Source organism: Mauremys mutica, chromosome 1 (assembly GCF_020497125.1).
Source record: "Mauremys mutica isolate MM-2020 ecotype Southern chromosome 1, ASM2049712v1, whole genome shotgun sequence".
Taxonomy (NCBI): Eukaryota; Metazoa; Chordata; order Testudines; family Geoemydidae; genus Mauremys; species Mauremys mutica.
In genome coordinates this window covers 155,114,657-155,138,194 of record NC_059072.1, presented here as the reverse complement: position 1 = coordinate 155,138,194, position 23,538 = coordinate 155,114,657, and the positions used below count along the sequence as shown (strand labels likewise).

The 23,538-nt window shown below is 44.7% G+C and overlaps 1 protein-coding gene across 6 annotated transcripts in view; it reads right to left on the bottom strand.

Moving 5' to 3' along the window:
* Positions 1-183: 183 nt before the first annotated feature.
* SPAG17 (sperm associated antigen 17) overlaps positions 184-23,538 on the bottom strand; it is a 282,801-nt gene continuing 259,446 nt past the window's right edge. For 4 of the 6 annotated variants that reach the window (XM_045000962.1, XM_045000966.1, XM_045000968.1 and 1 more), the window contains 10 exons: positions 22,784-22,886; positions 22,043-22,096; positions 18,027-18,129; positions 17,471-17,588; positions 16,103-16,201; positions 14,797-14,948; positions 12,788-12,957; positions 6,128-6,188; positions 3,307-3,451; positions 1,240-2,036 (listed from right to left, as the gene is read on the bottom strand). In XM_045000962.1, coding sequence (XP_044856897.1) covers positions 1,900-2,036; positions 3,307-3,451; positions 6,128-6,188; positions 12,788-12,957; positions 14,797-14,948; positions 16,103-16,201; positions 17,471-17,588; positions 18,027-18,129; positions 22,043-22,096; positions 22,784-22,886 — 1,142 coding nt within the window. In that variant the 3' untranslated portion in view covers positions 1,240-1,899. Of the gene's footprint in view, positions 323-1,239; positions 2,037-3,306; positions 3,452-6,127; positions 6,189-12,787; positions 12,958-14,796; positions 14,949-16,102; positions 16,202-17,470; positions 17,589-18,026; positions 18,130-22,042; positions 22,097-22,783; positions 22,887-23,538 lie in introns of those variants that run through there. The other 2 variants (XM_045000963.1, XM_045000967.1) reach the window with 2 other exon arrangements.

Here is a 23,538-nt window from a genome sequence, read left to right as displayed (position 1 = left end):
GCACACCTGATTGCAACTGACACGAGCAAGCACTGGAAGAAGAACATTCTGTTCCCAGCATCTGACCTGTTCAGTATTTACCACCACTCCATGAGAGGTAGGAGAAAGCTGGTCAAGAATGTGATAGGGGCCAGACAAGTTACAGGCATGAGACAAATGAGCCTAAACTGAGGATGGTGAGAGGAAACAATCATTTAATAATCAAGTTGGTGTGAACTGATTTGGTCAGTACATTTACTGGGATAATAGTTATACAATAATGCTGGACTAAAATCTGTCTTTCAGTGCTGCTGCTTTTGCTGTTACCCCCTCCTGGCCTGATCTGTAATGAAAGAGAAAAGAAAATGAACAAGAATAAAGAGAAGCAAAAAGAAATCTCCCCTTGTTGCAATAGAAGCACTTAATTGTCTCCAGCCATCTTGCAAACTGTGCTACAAGCACTGCAGCTGTGGGGGGCTGCAGCTGTGTGTGTGTGGGGGGGGCTGTGCTGTGTTACTGCTATTGGAAGGGTACATTGGCATGCAGATGGGATTTTCACATGCATAAACTTCACAAAGCTCTTTAAAAATAACAAATGAAGGTGGACATGGCATAAAAGATATGAGCATAGATTTGGGATGGCCACACTGAATACTCAAAGCTTTTCACCCACACAATCAGGTACAGTAGTTTGCATGTGCCACGTGTTGGAGAGAAATTATTTAAGCTCAGTACCAATGTGGACACAAGAACAAATGGATATAAACTGGCCAGGAAGTTTAGACTTGAAATTAGATGAAGGTTTCTAACCATCAGAGGAGTGATGTTCTGGAACAGCCTTCCAAGGGGAGCAGTGGGGGCAAAAGACAGATCTGGCTTCAAAACTGAGCTTGATAAGTTTATGGAGGGGATGGTATGATGGGATAGCCTAATTTTGGCAATTAATTGATTATTAGCAGGTAAATCTGCCCAATGGCCTGTGATGGGATGTTAGATTGGGTGGGATCTAAGTTACTACAGAGAATTCTTTCCTGGATGTCTGGCTGGTGAGTCTTGCCCACATGCTGAGGGTTTAGCTGATTGCTATAGTTGGGGTCAGGAAGGAATTTTCCTCCAGGGCAGATTGGCAGAGGCCTTGGAGGTTTTTCACCTTCCTCTGCAGCGTGGTGCACAGATCACTTGTTGGAGGATTCTCTGCACCTGGAAGTCTTTAAACCACAATTTGAGGACTTCTATAGCTCAGACATAGGTTAGGGGTTTGATACAGGAGTGTGTGGGTGAGATTCTGGAGCCTGTGATGATCATAATGGTCCCTTCTGACCTTAAAGTAAAGTAAAATAATTCTATGAAACTTTGAGAAATATTTTTGGTATTCAAAAAGGAAATAGTGCAACTATATTTTTGGCAGAGTGAAAGGAGGCCCTATGCTAAACTCAATGGTGTTTGTCTGTATAACGTCTGAACACTGCTTCTGATCAATTACAGAATTTCATGGAATGGTCTTGGGATCAACAGGCAGAGCCCTATTGACTCCAGTGAGACTCAGAACACCAAAAAAGCCATTTGCACCTACAAAGCTGCTACTTGCTGAAAGCCACCTTCTTGCTGTGCAGGTGGATGTGAGCCAGTGGGAGAAGAGAGTGTGTCTGCCAAGGGGTTTAGGTGGAGGCGATAAGCAGAGACTGTGCCTCTCTGCTGGGAGTGACTTCTTTGGGACTGAGTAATTGGGAAAACTTGTAGCAGCCAAGTCCTTTCATTAACATCATCCAATTCCTTCCCTTTAATGCTCAGCACTCAGCTGTGTCTGGCTCCTGCTGTTGGTGGTGCAGGACTTGATCCTGGGGTGGATGAGTAGGCAAGACAAGGCTCAGCTAATACTCTTCAGCTAGAAGTTGCAATGTTTCATCGGCGGCACTTACGTTAGCCAGGAAGTTTGTGGGGTAGTATAATCCTGAACCTGGGGGTGGGACTTGTAGAAACCAGCCGGACTGTAGCTGCCTGGCCCCCCTCAGGGTAGCCCTGTGGCCTGCGCTCATAAATATCACCTGTTAACACTGGTGAGATACTTGTTAAGGGTGTAAACTCTATTTTTTTAAACAAACAAACCTGGGGGCGTAGAGGCCTGAACATGCTGTGGAGATGAGAGGCCTTCACAAGGACCTGAGTCCAAACCATTGACCCAGCTCAAACACTAAAGTGAGCTATGGGGGTTGGGGAAAAGAGAAAACACGGGAAGAGGGGAAAGCAATGGTTCACTGTGGGGGTGGGGGTAGGGGTGGGGGTGGGAATGAGTCACGACCAGGTGACTGGGAGTCGAATAAGGAGGCTTTCGCTGCTTGGGCACCAGTCCTTGTCCAGCCCAGCTCCATAACTGATGGGATTTGCCAGCAAAGAGCATTTTGGGTCAATGTCAATTAGCTGAGGATGGTCTCAGTCTAGCTGCCACAGGACGGGTCCACAATAGAGGAAGCACCATCTTACCTGGCCGTAACTGCCTCCTTATCACCTTAGAGGAGCCACCATCCCTTCTCCAGCCTGGGAGGGGTGGGGGCTCTTCCGTTTAGGAGCACGAGTCACTAACATGCTGCTAGGAGAGCTGTGCGTGTAGCCTTGCTTTGTTCCTCCTCGTACAGACTCTTTCCCTACCAGCCCTGGCAATCCCTCCCCTTTAACCAGCAGTCCATTTGCTTCAAAGCCAAACACCCCCTCTCCTGCCCAAATACTCCCCCCTGTGAAAACCAGCCTGCCATTCAGTGTGAACAGAACATTTCTGAGGCTTGAGGCAGAGGGGACTAATGCTTCTTAAAGTTGCTCTTCCCTGTCACCAGATCGCTAGTCCCAATTAAACAGCCAGAAAAAAGAAAAAATGCCAAGCAACAAAACATAACCAAGCAAACTGGCTCAATTCATCTGCTTATGCAGTTATAGCCCTTTCCCCAATTCTGAGTCTGCCTTCACGCTATGAGCCTGCTGAGGTACGGATGGTCCCTATCTGTGTGCTCAGTGTCCAGCCAGTGCGGCCCAGCTCCTTAAATATCAGCTAAATGTTTAATAAGGATTTTGAGCCCCTGACTGGGGTGTGTGCGCCCTCCTGTCCCTCTTTCCAATCATTCCCCAGAAGCCACATGTTGGGGCTGCCTTCCTGGTCTCATACTTCCCCTCCAGTGTGTCCGGGTTTCCCATCCTGTGCAACTGACATCACTTGCAGTTGGGGTCCGTCCCTCAGCTCAGCTGTGTGCCTCAGAAAGGAGGCCTGAGTACAGCTGGGGATGGTCTCCATGCCTGAGGCTACTCGGGCTGTCTGTACTGTAAGGCAGCAAAGGATATTTGCCTCCACAGGCAGGAACAGCGTCTCCCTCTCTGTTAAAATTTCAATACGGTGGGAAATTTCTCCAGAGCCCTCGGTACCTTCCACTCCAATTGCCATGGCATAAATCTCGATCTCCAGTTCAGCCTGCAACCCGGCTGCCACCTGGAAGAGAGACAGAGTGACCCAGAGGCAGTCATGTTAGAGGTATAAAATTGGACATGTACCTTACAAGTGACACAAAAAAATATACAAGGAAAGGGGGCCCTTAGGTCCACCAATGGAGAAATCCATCCCACTACTGCCAAACTCCTTGTCCCCCTTCCCATTCATCTCTATTTGTGCTTCCTGGGTCACAACTCTTCCTTTGCAGCAAGACACCTGCTGTCTGTTAGTTCAGCCACGCCCAGAAGCTTATTCCTGGTGTGAAGGGCTGTTTAGCAGGTGACTTTTCAGACTGGTGAGGACTGTGCAGAATGCGTCAGTTTGCCTTTACATCCATCAGAACCTGAAGTGGATTTATCCTTTGGAAAATACATAGAGACTATGCCCCAAGGAGCAGGTGCAGCAGGCACAGCGTTACCAGAAAAGCTGTAGTTGGGGTGGTGAGTAGTTTGTTTTTAGACTGCCAGCCAGTCTTTTCTAGTCTCTGTTGCTCCATTCAGACTTGGAATGGAGCAAAGTGAATCTACCTTTGCCCTGTGTTTTGGTGGCATCCCGGGCTCAGTGAGGAAGGAAAGGGAATTGTCCCTTCACCCCAGCCTCAATCCCACCATTCTGCAGTTTCCCCCTCTCACACCCTTCTCTCCCACCCCAGCTGACTCCACAGCCCTTAGAGAACATGAGCCTCTCAGAATGGGCTGGAGGGAGGAGCAGGAGAATTTTGCCAATACTTGGGAACTAAATCCTGGTAAAACAAGGCCTAGCAATGGCAAAATGATCCCTGTTATCTCTTGTAACTAACTCGTATTACTTTAAAACCCTTCATTTTCTCCCTTATGTTTATTCTTCCTTTTTCTATTTCCATTTTGAGTTCTTTACCACTTACCGGAGAAGAAGGAACACAGAAGGGCATTTTTTATTTGTCTCTTTCAAGTGTCTAATTTCCCTTCCTCCTTCCCTTCCCAAAGCATCCTCTCCCTGTTTCATCTACAGTCTTTGCTCTCTTCCTTGTCCCTCTGTCCTTGCTTCCTCTTCCCCATTAACCTTCCCTTTAGTCTTAGCAGAAGGAAAGGAGAACCAGCCTGCTACAGCTGGGGGAGAACTAGCGATAGGAATGGAGAAGGAGGGGGAAAGGAGGACTGTATAGAAGGAAAGAGGGAGAGTATCTTTTCCAAGCCCTTTAAGGTCAGTCATTGGTTTGAAGGAACCTTGAGGTTAGGGCACTGAACTGGAACTCAAGAGATCTAGATTCGGCTCCCAGATCTGTCACTGACACATGGGGCAAATCACGTCACTTCTCCAGGCTGGGCCTGCTGCCTTCTGCTGCCACTTGTGTTTGAATTTATTATAGTGTCAGTCGCGGATTTAGAGTTAGTGGGGCCCTGGGCTCAGCTTCATTTATGGTGCCCCTCCTTGGGACCCAGCCAAGAAAAAGAACATTCACTCTTATCCCCCCCCACACCTGTTTTTCAATCTTTTTTTCTTCATCCTCCTCCTGTAAGCAATAAGACATAAATGAAAATAAAGTGAGGTGCCTTGATTGTTCTTGTAGTCTAACTTATTTTTCCACAGACCACTTGAAAATTGCTAGGGCTTTAGGCAGACCACTTAACGGTACAAACAATATTTGGAAAGATCATTAACTATTGTAAAGCGCTTTGACTAAGAGTGCTTTATAAAAAAAATGTAAAAAAATGTTGGGGTGCAGGGTCTGGCCAGGACTTAGGGTGTGGGAGGGTGACCTGGGGCAGGGGGTTGGAGTGCAGAGCGCTTACCTGGGGCAGCTTCCATTTGGTGCAAGGGGTGCAAGTGGGGATATGTGGGGGGGTGTGCAGGAGTCAGGGTGGGCAGGGGGCTTGGGGTGTGGGTGCAGGAGTGAGGGGGGGCTGGAGTCAGGGCAGAGGGCTGGGGGTGTGGGCTGGGGTCATGGGGGTTCATGGCAAGGGGGGGTATGTGTACGGGGAATGCGGGGGCCCCGCCTTTGCTCTGCCCTGCCCCAATTCCACTCCATTCCCCAAGACCCTGCCCCTGCCTCTTCTCTGCCTCCTCCCCTGAGTGCTCTGTGGCCCCGCTCCTCCCCCTCCCTCCTGAAGCAAGCTGAGCACTGGCAAACAGCTGTTTGGTGGTGGGAGACGCGCTTGGATGGAGAGGGAGGGGTGGGACCACGGCACGCTCTGGGGAGGAGGTGGGGAAGAGGCAGGGGAGGGGGGAGCATGGCTGCCAGTGCAGCAGGAGCCCCAGGAGCTGGCAGGACCAAGCTTCTGCCCCCGCAACTGCTCAGCCCTGGGGCTCCCTATCATTGGGGGGCCCCGTGCCAGGGCACCCTGTGTTTCACTGTAAATACGCCTCTGCATGGTGACTGCTCTATGCATTATGGAGCATAATCTGATCCTTGCCACAGAGCATCTCACAGCACCTGCTACATTCAAACACAGGAGGCAGCATAGGTCACCCAGGCTCCCATGCGCCATGTCTCTCACCTGCTCATTTCTTCAACAGGGGGCTGCAAGAATCTGCATATACAGAGAGCTTTCAGTTCTGGCCCCTGCCAGCCCATCCCCCAGAGTGATGCTAGAGGCGTTTGCTGAGAAATTGTCTGGGAGCCTTGAGGGCCAGTCTGAAGTTGCCTGAAAACAAAGTACTTTCTGCCCCATAATACACATGCGCCACATGACTTACAGGCCCCGGTGTGTAAATCACTCTCAGTCCTGTGCTGGGAGGTGGCTGCTTCACCCGAAACCTGCCAGGGAAAAGATACAATCAGTCTGCCACCTGGAACAACTCACGGTAGCCAGGGCCAATGGAAAGGAAAGTGGAGAATCCACAGTTCCTAAATGTGGAAATATTTCTGGGCTTCCTGCCCAAGCTCCATTCACTCAGTTCTTAACAAAAACAAAGAAAAACAAACCATCATAGTAATGGACCAAAGGTACCTGACTCCCAACAGAGCTCATTAACCACTGCCTACTGTCTTACGATAAAAAATAAAGTAAATGCTTGTCCATGCTTTGTGTATACAGGGACAGGTTTTTGAATATAACTTTAGTTTTTCTGGCATAAATTCTCTTGTGTCAAAACATGCACAAATCATTTTTTCATTTATGGGGTTTCTTATACCACTGTAATATGTCAAGTATCAGAGGGGTAGCCGTGTTAGTCTGGTTCTGTAGAAGCAGCAAAGAATCCTGTGGCACCTTATAGACTAACAGACGTTTTGCAGCATGAGCTTTCGTGGGTGAATACCCACTTCTTCGGATGCATCCGAAGAAGTGGGTATTCACCCACGAAAGCTCATGCTGCAAAACGTCTGTTAGTCTATAAGGTGCCACAGGATTCTTTGCTGCTTTCACTGTAATATGGCTCACCTTGCCGTACAGGGAGAGGCAGGCTGACCCACCTTAATATCAGTCACCAGAATGCAAAGATCCAGAAGCAGCTACTGAAGTAAATGTGGATTGAGGGGCACTTCCAGGACATGGCTCAGTTCCCTGCTATTGTTCCAGGAGAATTATAATAATAGAATATCAGGATTGGAAGGGACCTCAGAAGATCATCTAGTCCCACCCCTGCTCACCACAGGACTGATCCCCAGACAGATTTTTACCCCAGTTCCCTAAATGGCCCCCTCAAGGATTGAACTGACAACTCTGGGTTTAGTTAGCCAATGCTGAAACCACTGAGCTATCCCACCCCTGCAATAATGCTATAGCCAAAACCAAGACCTCCTGTAATGTTCCCACTGCCTGCATCAGGACTGGATTTTTGCCATGGAGTCCACCATGGGACCCTTTGGTGTTGTGGACAGTTTGGAAGGCACCCAGCTGACCAGGGACCCTGGTGAGATGTCTTTCAAACTGTCCACCCCACATTAACATTGGTGAGCCTGCCACATTTGTCAACCAGGCTTTGCAGCACTGTGGCGAAATACCTTTTCTGTTGTAGCAATTGGAGTTGGTGAATTTCCAGATGTCAAAACTCACACTGTTGGCCATGCTAAGGGGAACGTGCATGGTGGTGGTCTGCTGCAGCAGCACTAGAGCGAGCTCTGCACAGAAAATTAGCCTTCCTCAACCTGAAGATCATCCCAGGTCTGCATCACTAGCCTGTCCTGTAGGTGTTGGCTGGCCGAGCCCAGAAGGGGCACTCCACCACATAAAGCCTCACCAGGGAAATGTCATGCAGACATTAGCTGAAGAAACTGCTCCGCCTCTTCAACAATATCCCCATGGTGCATGACTGCCACTACATGTGGAGCACCCTGTTTGTATTAATGAATGAAAGGCTTGTGGAGCTCAGCAATCTTTGCTCCATGCTGATTGACAGCAATTTGAAAATGGTGCTGGTTCACAAAAGCCAGATGAATTATGGGATTCCACAAAAGAGAGTTTATTAGTTTGAGCCCAAGTCCCAGACGTCCAGTAGATGTCATACAATGCACTTTGAGAAAAATCCCAGCATGCCCAGAGCTTAGTGGAGGAACAAAGTAGCTTTGGATATCTGCGTAGAATGCTGTGTGGTCATTTCAAACAAGAGCTGCGCTGCACTGTGTAGCTACAGCAAAGAGTCCTGTGGCACCTAACAGACATATTGGAGCATGAGCTTTCGTGGGTGAATGCCATGTATGTGCATTCGACAAAGTGGGTATTCACCCACGAAAGCCCATGCTCCAATACGTCTGTTAGTCTATAAGGTGCCACAGGACTCTCTGCTGCTTTTACAGATCCAGACTAACACGGCTACCCCTCTGTGTAGATACAGTGGTTCACAGAGGAAGTAGTTTAATCTGGCATAAACAAAGCAGTGTGGACATACCTCTACAATTATGGCAGAAAAACATGTACTGAAAAACCTCTCCTGTCTAGACAAGCGCTTATAAAAGAAAAGCCTCTCCCAGATCCAACCTCTGTTCATTTTCTGAAGCAAATCAAAATGGAGGACTTAACTCAGTTATTGAATGAAGCTAAACTGATGTAAGAGCGGTTCACAGTGGTTCAAGTGAGTTTACATTAAGGGTGAGCGCTGTGTAAGTAAAGCAGTTCAATATTGGTTTAGTTACACTGGTGCAACTTTGCTAATATAGACCAGGCCTAAAATACATTGGCGTCAAATATCCTACTGAGAAACAGCGATTGGCCACTGGGGGTTGGGAGTGAGGAAAGCTTCAATAGTGCTTCCTGCACTGAGGCGGAGTCGGGAAGGAGTCCTTCAATAGCACAGTGATGAGCACAACTTAAAAACCAGTTACTTTTCTATAGCAGGTGTTCTTCCAGATGTGTCCAGTCCACATTAGGGATGTGCATGCATAGAAGCCAGAGATTTTCCCCACTGTGGTATCCATCAACAAATGAGTACCATTAACTATCTAAGGCTAATAACTAATTAGAAAAGAATAAATTAGCTTCAGAGCAAAGGGAATAATGTGTAACTGCATACAGCATGCTTGAACTACTGACTACGGGCAGACAGAAGGAACTGGGCCATCTTCACCCTTTTTAATCCTCAGTGAGGCGCACAAGATGATGCAAGGTGCATGCCCTGCCCTGATGGGAACTGCTATGGCAAACATCTCCAGCTTCAGACACCGGGCGCACACATCCCTAATGAGGAATGGACATGTGCAAGTCCTCGAAGATGAGATGCTGACACAGATTGACAGGCCAGCCCATGGATCCATTATGGTCTGTGGCACAATGAACTAAAATACACACACAGAATTTCTCTCGTTTGGGCTGTGGTTTTGCAGCACTCTCCCGCTATCTAGGGTGTCAGACCATGCTTGTCACCTGGTAACACTGCCAGACTGGAAATTCTACAGCAGATTCAGGTCAATTTTTTCTAGGGGGGGAAAGTTTCCATGAGGTGGAGTGTTCAGGCGGATCGCCTGGCAGCTGACTTTGAGCAGCCAGATACCAGGGCTATTAGAGGGGCTCAAGGGGGGGGGGCTATTTGAATCAGGGAGGCTCTAAAGCAGCAGTTCGACAATGACCCCCAGTAATATGTCTTTCTGTAATGCATTCAGCTAGGCATTGGTTATTTGCCAACTTGAATGATCCTTGTAATGATTGTGCCTGAGTGTTAACTGTAGTCTGCAAATGTGCTGATTGCCACTGTGTATGAATTCCAGCAGCAACCACCAAGTGTAGGACACAAATAAGGATTCATTTTATTTTAAAGAGTAAACTTTTATTACACAGGAATACATAGATTTCCATTTCTTACAAGGGACATGTCACTGAGGAGCACTTGCTGAATTGACGCGCTCAGAGCCGTGTGTAAGTCCAGCTTTCATTCTGAAACCTTTCGTGGTGACAGGTTTCGGGGTGGTAGCCATGTTAGTCTGTATCAGCAAAAACAATGAGTAGTCCTTGTGGCACCTTGGAGACGAAAGCTTATGCCCAAATAAATTTGTTAGTCTCTATGGTGCCACAAGGACTCATTATTTTTATTCTGAAACCTGTCCCTCAGGGTGGAGTGCAAGGGGTAGTGTGACAGGTTGGGAACTCGCAAGGAATATGCGTGGGGAATTTGGGAAGGGCATGGAATGCAGTTCTGTATGGGCTGCAGAGGGAGTCGAGAATGCTTGTGTTCTGACTGCAGTGCAATCAGGGACCTCGGCATCTCTGTTTGGTCGTCCATCAGCTTGATCATCCGCTCCTGCCCATTTCCTCTTCTGGCTATCCATTTTTAATTTTTCATTGTCTCTCTTCAGGCCCTGTGATCACGATCTACAGCATCAGATGATTGCAGCACTTCTTTAAACATGTCCTCCTTACTCCTCCTGATTCACCTCCTCAGCTGGCAGAGGTGCTCCCCCTGGGTGTAGGAGGTACCCCTCAAGGGCACATCTGCAGAAGCACAAGAAACGATAAATAGAGGCAGTATAGTGAGTGCACTCACAGCCTTGAATCACAACAGTCAAATACACCTCTTTCTCACTGTCCCTTGGCAAGCACGCAGCTTGGTCAGTACCCTAAACATGGTGATTCGATGGGGAAAAGGGTCTGGATGGTTAACAAAAGGGATCACTACAAGAGCCTAGGGGCACTATTGTAAATTCTGGCACCATTTTCCACTGGCAGGGGTGATCAAAGCTGATATCTCACTTCTCAGGGTAACCAAGGATGCAAAGATGCATCTCCTGCATGCATGCAGCTTCAGACCTGGTCCATATGCTGTTCACATGTGTATCACTTTGGTTCCTGCAGCAGTAATTACCAATTGGTGTGGCAAAGTTTCCTACAGAGAGGGGAAGGAACAAAGCAGCTCTGCCAAGGAACGTTCGGCAGAGGATTGCAGAGTACCGGCAGGAAAGTTTCCTAGAGCTCACTATAGAGGATTCCCATGAAATCCTGGTCTGCATTAACCAACTTTTCTGCAGGGCCGCCTGCATAGCTGCATAGAAGGATGGGAAGCAGACAGAAACAGTGCTAGTCTTGTTAATTTCTATCCCTTATCCCACTTCTAACATAGAACAAAATAAAGGACAGCTCTACCTCATGGCACTGTGCAGTATCAAATCAAAATGAGTACTTACCAGAGCTTCCTTCTACTGCATCAGGCACCAAGAGCTGGAGTGCTGTGACTGGGTAGACTCCTCCAGTCAAAAAGAGCTCCTGGGTCACCACACTACTGGATAACCTTGTCGCCTGTCCCACATCCTCCTCCAACGCCACTTCCTTGCCCACCACTTCATCCTCAGGGTTGACTCTGCTGTCTGCTGCCTCCAGCACGCTAGAAGTATCCCTGGCGTTCTTGGGGATGGAGATGGGGTTGCCACCAAGGACGGTGTCCAGCTCCTTGTAGAAGCGGCAGGTCTTCAGCGCCAGAGTGACAGTTGCCTCCCTTGCCTTCTGGTATGACTTTCTGAGCTCCCTGAACTTAGCACAGCACTGATGCATGTCCCTTTTATGCCCCTTTTCCAACATGCCACGAGCAATCTGCCCGTAAGTATCAAAATTCCTACAGCTGGAATGGAGCTGGGATTGCACAGCCTCTTTTCCCCACAGACCCAGCAGATCCAACAACTCCGGATACTTCAGGCGGGAACACATTTACTGTGAGGAGCTGCCATGGTCAGCTGGGAAGATGCTATGTGAGCTGTCCACGCTGAGCAAACAGGAAGTGGAATTTCAAAAATTCCCAGACCTTTAAAGGGGAAGAGGTGCATGCCTGTGTACTTGGCTTCAGAGCAGTGGAGTTCAAACCGCTGACTAGAGCGGTTATGATGGGCACTGTGGAACACCTCCTGGAGACCACTTAGGGTGATGTAAGCAATTGTGATGTCGACACTGTGTTGCTCTAATTTTGTTGCAAAATCAATGCATCTCGTCAAAGTGGTTTTATTGTGTTGGCATATCAGGAGAGTTAAATCGGCAGGAGGAGAATTGTAACGTGTACACCTAAACTGTTTTGCTGATGAAAGCTGACTTTTGTCAACAAAACTATTAGTGTACACAAGGCCTTAAACTGTAATCTTTAGCTTTGAGCATTAACACATCATGGAGATGAATGGGGCAGTTCACACCTTTTAGAGCTATTGTTTTAGGCCCTCTGCAGACTCAGGAAGCCAATACAGCATCATTTATATTCAGGTTACATTTTGAACGTTTCCTTTACAACCATAAGGATCGGAAAATGTAGTTTAAAAAAAAAGTTCAGTTGTGGAGTTCAAATCCACTGCAGGGAGTGGATAATGCAGCACATTCTGTGGTTCTGTAATATGTGGGGCTCTGACTTCACTACACACATCAGCAGCTAGGGCAGCTGCTGCCCCCCCCCAAGCTCCAAGCCAGTTTGCTGCAGGGTAGTTGCCATATGCTGTGTGTATGACTTTGCTTTTAAAATGTAAGATGAAAACTTTCCCCCTTTTTGGAGCAAAATACATTACTACACCCAGCCAGAGCCGCTGAGCTGCTGCCTTTCTGGAAAGAGCAGCCCCACTAACACTGAAAGCAGAGAGTGCGGCAGAGCACAGACCCAGCTAGGAAATATTGTCTATCACCTGTTTAAAGCCTGGTGCTAGTTGCTTTGAAGTGCTAAATCTATTTGTGTGCTAGGAATCTGCTGTCATTTCTCTACGTACTCTGTGCTACTGCCCTCGCTCTCATGCCTAGCATTAGTTACATTTTAATCCTATTATTTCTATGATTGTGTTTTCTGTAGTCAGGTGTTTTAGAATATCATTCCAATATGGAGGATTCCAAATACAAATGCCACCTGGATTCTGATTAGCCTAGTGACACTATCAAAGAGTTCACAGCTGAGACAAGGTGCACATTTGGCCTACAGATGGAGTTAGGTGACGGTTTTAAAACAGGTTTAAAGACAGTTTGATCTCACCTTATGAAGTCCACTCCAACATTTTTCAGAGTGGCTGTGGCGGCATAAGTACAACCCTCCTTCAGCACCCCAAATATCACTTTAGGTGGGATGAGATGGAATCCACAAAGATGCTTAGTTGCTGTTGCAACAGAAGATGTGTTGACTTTTCCCCCAACAGGATCTTCTACCTTTGCAAACAAGATCAATACATTACATGGACAATAGGGGAGGGAATTAAAAACTAAACCACAAAGAAGACTCTAGGTGGCAACAAAGAACTTATTCCAAGATAACAGGAAGTTGCTTATTCCTAAAAGGACAGAAACTATAGCCCCCCTCCTATAACAGTGCAGGCTGCCAAGTTTAATGATACCAACTTCTGTTAATGGCTTATCTGTTACTGTCCAAATACTGACACAAGACAGTTTCTCATACAATAACTCCTCACTTAACGTAGTTATGTTCCTGAAAAATGCAATTTTATGCAAAACGATGTTAAGCGAATCCAATTTCCCCATAAGAATTAATGTAAATGCGGGGGTGAGGTTCCATGGAATTTATTTTTTGCCAGACAGAAGACATTATATACATATACAGTATAAGTTTTAAACAATTTTAAACAAACAGTTTAATATTGTACACAGCAATGAATGATTGTGAAGCTTGGTTGAAGTAGTGAAGTAAGAAGGTGGGATATTTCCCAGGGAATGCCTTGCTGCTAAATGATGACTAGCATTTGGTTGAGCCCTGAGGGGTTAATACGCTGTTGCTAATGTAGCCTCATGCTCTACAAGGCAGCATGGATTGAGGCAGGATGGAGGAAACACAATAGATGCAGGGCAGCAGCTGCAAACACTTCCCTGCAAAAACTGAACATGATGATGAGCCCACGCTATCTAGCTGGAGCGCACCACTCCCTCCTCCTGACAGCACATGCATGGTTGCACAGGTGCTGACTTTCCAAAGTGCTGAGGGGGGGTGTGTGCATGCATGAGTGAGAGAGACGTGCATTGACCCTTTAAGTACGCTGGCCTCACTTCAAGTACGTTGCCCTTTTAAGCAGATCAGCTCGTTCAGACAGGAAGAAACAGCTTCCAGCAAGCTCCCTCCTTTCTGTCCCTCTCCTCCTCTCCTCTGGGGGTGGAGGGTGTGGGAGTAGTGCAGGAGCAGGGGGATATCCTGATATCAGCACCCCTCTTCCCCCATCCCCCAGCAAGCAGGAAGCTCCCGGAAGCAGCTCCAAGGCAGAGGGCAGGGCAGGAGCAGCATGGGAGTGGGGGGAGGGACAGCTGAACTGCTGCTGGGCAGCTGCCAAGCCACATACCTTACAGGGAATTTGGGGGAGCTGCTGGGGAGGGGGGCTGCTGGTCCCCCCGGTTCTAATCACCACTAGGAGGGGCTGCTCTTCCAGAGAATCTTGCCAAGAGGCAGCTGCCAAGCGACATTATAAAGGAGCATTGCGCAACTTTAAACAAGTTTGTTCCCTAATATGTCAGCAAAGTAACAATGAAACAACATTAACGGGGATGACTTTAAGTGAGGAGTTACTGTACTTTTAAGGGGGAGAAAAAGAAAGGAAAAGCAAATGGCTAAATGCAAATGATTGGGCGGCTAAGATTGTTAAAGACTAAGGCCAACATTTTCAAATTTGGGATCCTAAAGTAAAGTAGGCCACCTATATCCATATTTAGGAATTTAGATAAAAGTGGCCCTATTTTCAGAGGTATTGAGCCATTCAAGTCAGTGGGAATTGGGGACACTCAGCACTCCTGAAAATCAGGGTGCTTTTATTTAGGTGCCTCAATATGGACCTAGGTGCTTAACTTTAGGCACCCAAGTTTGTGGCCTAATAATTGAGGGAGAAGTTGTTTCTGGGACAGTCAGCCCCAGATAAATTGCAAGTGCTATTGCTTCAGTAAAGAGAAATTCCAAAAAGTGACCAGTGCTGCTGCAGAGTGACTTAACAATGGTGTGCAAAAGAGTTGTGCAAAGGGAGATTAACATTAGCCAAGAAAATTTTATTTTACCTTTTCATTGGGTACAGATTCTGGCTTGCACCCCTGGATTGATAATGGTAATTTCACCTTCTCTTTTCTTGGCTGCCCCGCAGCATCCACCAGCAAGCTCTGGGTGTGAGACCGGAAGGGTATCCCAGATGTGCACACAGCTGTTCCCACTTCTGTTCAGAAGCCAAGATTTCAAAGAGTGACATTGAATTTTGCACAAAGGGAGCCCAATTCTGCAGTTCTTGTGCAATCAGAACTCCTACTACCTTCCATAGGAGTCTGGTCTGCATAACGTCTGTAGGATCAGGCTCAGTATTTTTATTTAATAGAGCAATGTAAGAGTGGAAAGGCCATTTTTAAAATCTACTAACAGGAAACAAATATCCTGGGGCCACTGGACAGAAAAGGGATTTCTGTCTCTTAGTCCTACTGACTTTTCTTTTTAGAAATATCAAGGAGAAAAAAATAGATAACACTTTCGCTAGCACAACAACTTGTGTTTGCATTTTGACTCTTGCAAGCTTTAAGAGTAAGTTACTATGGTTAAGAATATCCATTGCAAAGCCTTCCTTGCTTTACATGTCATGTGGCCTTTAACTCTGGGGGAATCTGCATAAGCAACTGGGGAGACTTGGGAGGTTCAGCATTGGCTTCAGGGCTTAGGGGAGTTGAACTTGAACTTGGATCTCCCATATCAGAGGGGAGGATCCTAAACACTGGTCTACTGTCATTCTCACAGTCTCCCTCTGGCCCAATGGCTATTTATTTATACACAGCACTATAGCTTTATCAGCAAAACTTTTAAGTTTTAGACAAGGTTTCAGAGGCACAGAACAAAACTTACAGCCCAGAGATATGGGATCAAGGTGGATTTAGCTCCCCTTTAAACTCTGCTGATGCTGGTCTGTGGTGAGAATCAGTGTAGCCCCCAGAACAACATAGCCAGTTCTCCAGCACTGTCTAAGTTATTGCAGCAGCTTTGCCTGGAATCCTAGCAGGCTATGCACTGAGGTCTCACCCCTTCTGCCCTCAACACACCATTCCTGCTCTTGCCCCTGCCCCCAGCAAGTCCCCTATGGCAGGTCTTGGGCTGGAGGCCTTGTAGGGCACAGTAAGTTACCTTGTGCAAAGCATGTGCCGGGGGAAGTCTTCTGTGACCAAATCTACGGCCCTAATGGCTCTTTTATGTTGCTGCAGCCATTTTCTAGGGCCACAGCAGAGGAGAGAATCCCTCCCATTATTTTCCCTAAAGTGTTAATGTATTCCCCTCTCCACCAGTCTTCAACCTATACCTGTACCTAGATGCCAAACTGGAATGCTCCTTTACCTGCTCTGCTGGAAACTTCAGTCTGTGCTGAAGGACTGTGTGTCTGAGGATTCAGTGAGTGTGGGGAATCACTGGTTGGGACAAACAGACCTGTAGATTCTGCAGAAAAACAGATGAGTATATTGACAAAATGCCAGTTATATCAACACGCTACATTTCTATACAGAGGGTATTAAGCATCTCAATTAGGGAGGCCATATACTCTCTGAAGTATGGTCAGGCCTAGTAATGAGTGCTGTGTGTTGCCATGTGAATGCAGCCACCAGCAACTTGCTCCATGGGGCAGCAGGGGTGGTGAGTCATAGCCAGGAGAGCTTTGTAATGGCAGAATGGCTGATTCAGCCATGAGCTGAGCTGAGCTGAGAAGCTCTGCCAAGCAATCCAGTCCAGTTCTCCAGAGAGCTGCAATATAGGAGGCTTGAGGGAGTGCAAAATGGGGAAATATGAGAATGGTCAGGGCTCTGAGAGGGACCCATGGAAGATTGTTCTGATGATGTGTTCTTTGCTGTGTGATGAACAGTACAGCATAATGCCTTTCATCCTGATGTGCCAGTTCAATGCTTGCCAGGGCTGCTCTCTAAACGAAGGATCAAAGTACTCCTGTCAGTGCTGTAAACCTCTCGAATCCAAGCTGCTTAAGATGCTTTGTTCACTGCCCACCCCTCCTTTGTTCTCTGCTGCTCCCACACTGCTCAGTGCTCCCTGTGTGTGTGTGTCCTCCAAGTTGTCTCCACCCAACATCACTCAGATTCTTATGCTACCAAACCCTTCTTCCACCCCTGGTCTCCAAACTGCTATTCCACCTTACCCCTTCCTCCCACTTCACTTCAAGATCCTCCCTGTCTCCCAGCTCCTTCTCAACACTCACACCCTTTCCCGCTTCATTGCCTTCTTATCCGTTCCTGCTCACTCTTGCCCCCAGTTAAGTTTGCCCAGTTGCTGATCCACCTCCTCCCAGCCTCTAATGCCATCTGATAACCCCTAGCTTTTCATTTTTGCACCCAGACCCCACCGTTTTTCCAGTTCTTTTATGTCTGCAAAGACCCTAAATATATCTCACAAACCAGTCTTATAATGTTCCCAAGCAGTTCAAGTGTCAAGCAGATCTGGAAGATGTGGTGTTGAATGATAAGGTTCAGAACTGAAAATCCTTTCAGGTATTATTTGTAGCCTCCACACTGGTATCAATTATTCCATACTCATTGTTCAACTCATTCAGCTAGTTGGTATCAGAAACTAATGGAGACTTTTTTTCAGTCCTTTGCAGAAACTGCAACTGCCCCAAGGCCCTTGTGGATTTAAGTGCAATAGAAGTATGAGGCAACTCAACAAGCCAATGGAGAATGTTGCACCATATTGAAACGTTACCTGCCCTGAGCTCAGACGTACTCCTAACAAATTCTGTGACTGTCTCCACAGACGGCTTCTCTCTCTCTTTCTTTGGAAACGGAGGAAGTTCTTTAGAAAGTGAATCCACATCAGGGAACTTTTAAATAAAAATGACAAGAAGTGCTCATGTCTCCTAACCATATTATATATATATATATATATATATATATATATATATATATAGCCACTATGAAAGAGGACATAAAGAAAACAAATAAGCAGAACTAAACCGGTAACAATTAAACTGACAGTATAAAATAAATATAGCTGTATTCTAGAATACACTTCCTTCTATATACATTATAAAAAAGCACTCCAGCCTACTTATCAAGCAAGATTATAAAGGTATGGTCTGTACTTGACACATGTACATAACATCAATTAATGACCAGTCATTTATATGTCCAGTCATTCAAAAGTGCCTTCTACAAGATGATAACTAAGATGATAAAAACAATCTAAGATGCTTTGTAGGACTGAGACAGAGATTCTTTGCACTAATACCATCTCATTCAGTTTCTCTGAGCTCCATTACCTTTTTCAGGAGAAATTCCTTGCCGAGTTCAGATTCAAAATAGGGTGGAATTATTCTGTTTTTTATTGCTATTAGGCACTTCCTTCCTTCATCAAGTTCCTGCCTACATAGTAAGGAAAAGAAAGAAGAAGATATTACAAGTGTTGCCCCTAACATTTTTTTTGCTAACCAAATCTACTAATGTAATTCTTATAATCCACTGACTTTTTCTTAAAGTTACCAAATTGCCAAGAAGCAGAGGGATCAGCTACTGAGCCTCATGCTACAGATCTGGGATCTAGATAGCAATTTGAAGTTTGTATGAATGGTGGCTAATCTGTTGCCTTCATGTACACCCACCATCTCCTCGTTACTCATACTTTAATTACTAACAGCCCAATCCTGTTCCCACAGAAAGCAGCAGACAATAATATGAATTTACTGTAAATATATTTATGCAAACCAGAGGAATCATCAAGACCGGAGATTGATGAGTTAACCACATCCAGAAAGCACCAGAAGCAGCCCAGACTTTCAGCTCTTGAATCCTGAAGCTGCATCACAGCCCAGTTGAGATACTTCCAAAGCTTTAAACTGTAGAAAACTACACACATACAAGGGTGGAACAAGTTCCAGCTCAGACAATCTCTCTACTTTGAGAAAGTATATGGACAGTAAATGCAAATTGTGTATTCACATACACCAAGGGAATTCTCAAGTTTGGAGACTGACTGATCAGCGAAAGCAAGTAATCCAACCAGAAAAAGAGATGGGGAAGAAAAGAATGAAAGGAGGAGATGGACCAAGGAAGAATGAGAGACTAAAAGACCTGGAATCCAAAGACAGCATCTTTCATCAGAGGCTGATCTACTTGAAGTATCTGATCAAAATATGTAGAGATTGCCAGGGGGCTGCTCTGCAGATCTCTTCAAAACATGCTCTAATTCTTCCTGCCCTAGATTTAGATGCACTCCTTGGTGAATATGTACTGTGACTTGAAGGTGTCTTTCCAGCTTTCAAATCAACAGATTTGACTCATCTGAAGATAAGGTGGGTTAGGCAATATCCTTTATAGGACCTCATCCAGTACACTAGATGCCCCAATAACAACTGAAATCAGATAATCACTACACTCTCAAATGAATTCACACAGGAAAATGATCAAAGACAAAAAAACCCAAAAACTATCGCTTGTGGGTGAACACTTTTCACAAAGTGATCACTCTGTATCTGACCTCTCAGTTCTCATCCTCAAAGGAAACCTGCCCAACACCTCCAAAAGACAAGCCCAGGAGCTTAAATTTGTAACTTTGCTAGATACTAAATCACGGCTTGAATAGAGACATTGGATTTATGGCTTATTACAACAATCTATAACCCACCTAACCCCCTCCCTTGTCTCTCTGCCCCCAAGCTTTTTCCTTTCTCCGCTATAACTGGAGAGGTGTTAACAGGTCACTTCACCTTGAATGGTCCCTTGAAATATATGTTAACTACACATGCTAAACAATCTGTTCCACTTTGTATTTAGCTGTGACACTCAGCGTATGTCTACACTGCAATTAGACACCCTGTGTCTGGCCCATGCCAGCTGACTCGGGCTAAGGGGCTGTTTAATTGTGGTGTAAATGTTCAGGCTCAGGCTACAGCCCAAGCTCTGGGACCCTCCCCCCTCACAGGGTCCTAGAGCCCAGGCTCCAGTCCGAGCCTGATTGTTTACACCACAATTAAACAGCCCCTTAGCCGGAGTCAGCTGGCACGGGCCAGACACAGGTTTTTAATTGCAGTGAGGACATACCCTCAGAATACATTTCCCACACCTGAAGAAGAGCTTTATATAAACCTGAAAGCTAGTTTCTTTCACCAATAGAAATTGGTCCAACAAAAGCTATTACCTCACCCACCTTGTCTCTCTAATATTCTGGGGCCAACACGGATAAAATAACACAGTATACAATCATCTGAAGATGGTCATTTTAGATGCATTGAGACCTTGCTCTAGCCAGAATAGAAGATGAAGACGACATTTGACTGCCTGAAGGGCTTTGTCCTACACAAGACGAAACTGATGGCTCTGTAGACATCCAGATAGAGCTATCTGAACTCATGAAGATGAGAAGGTTTAGCAGAATGCTGTCTTAATCATTGTTAAGCCAACACAGCTCTCATACATTTTGGGCATGATTTCCAGTCATTGAAACCAGCTTTATACCACTGTAATTTCATCGAGTTCAAGGGAGTTACTCCTCCTGATTGCAAATGAGTAGAAAATTTAGGCAAGAAACCCTGGCTACTTTGAAGTCAATGAGTTTTGTCATTGACTTTAAGGCAGTCAGAATTTCATCCCAGGTTTTTAGTGACAGATGCCATAATACATCCATTTTAAGTAGAGTTGATTTTAAGTAACTCAGATTTTTATTGGTAAATATTGGTAAATGTCAATTTCACTGTATGTAGATAAACTGACAAAAATATTTCCATCAATAATAACTGAACTTTGCAGATAGGCGAAGTAAGAAAAATGCTGCTTGTGAATGTATTAGAGTTTATTTAAGGTTATTTACTTTGTATATTTTGACATGTGATGCTGACAATTTGTGTTTTATCAGTTTATAAAGTTTTAACTTTTTGAAACTAAACATCTACTGTCTGATACCCTGTTGTCTGCTGACTCCATAATTTCCCGCAACTGTGAAAATTTTGCTTGATAAATAAAAAATATTGTTTATACACCATAATTTTGTGTAACTGAGAAAATTTAAATCAATAAAAATTAAAAAAATCCTAATAATAAACATTGATATGATCTGTTGAAATTATAAAAAATAAAAACCGTATTCTACTAAGCTTCATTTTAAGTTACTTTTTACATAGTATATAATGAGAGATAAAATGTTGCCATCATGTGGCACCAAGGCAATCCAACTTCAATCTGGAATTAAAGCATTTTATGATTTCAAACAAGTCGAGAGCATTAGCTTAGCTCTGATGCCATGCAGAAGATCCTGGCTCAACTACTATTTTCAGTCTTTCACAAAAACAAATTAGGAAAAGCACAAGTTTCTCATCACAAGACTATTTCATCCACACTGTATATTCTTCTGTACATCAAGACAGTAATCCTCAATGTTATTTATGTTCATTGGGGGTGCATGCATGTTCCTGTGAGAGAACCTTCACTTTTGTGTTTCCCATTCATACTTTAAGATTTCATACTTGACATTAATTTAAATGTAGATTTTTTCATTATTTGGATTTGGACAGTCATTTTATACAACGCCATAAATACAGCACTCTGTCATATTCATAAAAATCTTACTTTCTGGAATCTTACCATTTCTGGATTTTTTTTTTTTTAATTTAAGTGGAAGTGAAGTAAGGGGGTTAGAATTAAAGCTGAGTTTCAGCCTGAATTATAGTTCTCACTGCTGCTTAGCCTATTATACTTTCCCCTTCCATAGCACTTTTAATCTGAAGATCTTAATGTGCTTATCAACATTAATTAAAGATTCCTTATAACCCCTGTGTGAAGGAGGTAAATATTTTACAAATAGGAAAATGGAGGATAGGGAGATTTAGAGTCAAAATGTTAAAATTTGGCACCAAAAGGATCTGATTTTAATGGGAACTGAGCAGATGCTCATCACCTCTATAATCAGGCCATCTCTGTTAAGTGTCTATGACAGAGATTTAAGAACCAGAATTTGAAAACGCTGACCTAAATTACTTTCCTAATTGGTGCTGAAGCCAGGAATAGAACCTACATTTTCTAACTCCTAACCCGTTCTAAATTGTCTGTAATAGATACTGCCCCCTCCATTCCTATGCTTTGATCTGTCATCTGCAAAAGTATCAGAAGTGCAGTCAAACTATTCATTCAGCATTTCTATTAGCGCTAATGCTCCAACAGGATTGTTTTGCTACTGTATCACATTAAAGGCCCGATCCAAAGCCCAATGAAAGCAGTAGGAATCTTTCCACTGACTTCAGTGGGTCTTGGATCAGGCCCTAACTTTCAGTCTTAATAACACCATTACCTGGACTGCTCTATTTTTGTCTGCCAGTGAGATATCTGGGTTAATCTGTCCTTGCTGCATGAGGGGGAAAGGAGAAAAATAATGAAAATGAGATAAATAGCACAGTATTTTATAAGCGTGAATGGTTCACAAAATAACTAATGAAAGAAAGTATTTCTCTTATTAAGCCATGCTAGGTTAATGTGTCTGATGACTTCTGACCTGGACTGATTACAAGCATAGTTTGCAACACTCATTGGTCAACCATGTTAATAATTACATTTTGCTCTTTTATAGCACTGTGCAGCTAAAAATCTCAAAAATCTTCATGTCAAGTATCAGAGGGGTAGCCGTGTTAGTCTGGTTCTGTAGAAGCAGCAAAGAATCCTGTGGCACCTTATAGACTAACAGATGTTTTTGCAGCATGAGCTTTCGTGGGTGAATACCCACTTCTTCGGATGCAAGTCCGAAGAAGTGGGTATTCACCCACGAAAGCTCATGCTGCAAAAACATCTGTTAGTCTATAAGGTGCCACAAAAATCTTCATAGCACCCTTGTGAGATAGGTAAGTGTTATTAGCCCCATTTTACAGAAGGGGAAACTAAGACAGAGACAAAGTGTCCATAGGGAGAGTCAGACAGTGCTTGAACTCTTCCTTTCCACTCCCATGCGCTAACCACTAAAGCATATGTCTCTCATTTCTGCTTCTCACCGTCCTTTGTATGATTTATGATAACAGCCGGTTTTATTGGATTGTCCTACCTGAAACTCTGCCAGTAGTCTTCAGTTTGCTTTGACACTGTCTTCCTTGGTGGACTTTGGAGCTGAGAATCCACAGCCTGCTCATATAACTCAACTATCTGAGCTGCAAGATAAGGGGAGGTTATTTAACTACCAATGTAAATTCAGTATTAAACACTGTAAAGTGTTCATTAAGAATAGTTAAAAGCAGCAGCAGATATTTCTTTAATGCATCATTATGTCACCCAATCAAAAGTTGCTGTTTAAAAATGGTTCCTCTTAACTTATTTGATTCCTGTGAGTCAGATCTCCTTACTTTTACTCACATAAACAGTTTTATCTGAATAACATAGGAGATTGAGCTGGATTCTTTTCTGCCTCATACATCATCGGAAAACTGGCAGCCAGGCCTGAATATAGAATCTTTATAACTGGTTATGATGTAAGAAGCAGAAAGAGCTCAGATGGATTTCCTCATCCCAGGTTCAAGTTTAGAGTATCAGCAGTTAGGAAATTCATCTTTCCGGAGGTAAGATCACTGATACAGAATAAACGTGTATTCCTTCTGTGTATCACGTTAAATGCTTATATGTTCCTTAAAGAAACAAATCAAATATCTGTGAGCAGGAAAAAGTTGCTGATGTTCAGCTAGTGTCTGACTGGTTAGCAATACTTGAACTCCAAAAGGATCTTCTTTAGTTTCACTATATTTAATTGCTGCTGTAAAACTACCATAATCAAAATTCTTATGGAAGTAACTATTGTTTCAATATGTA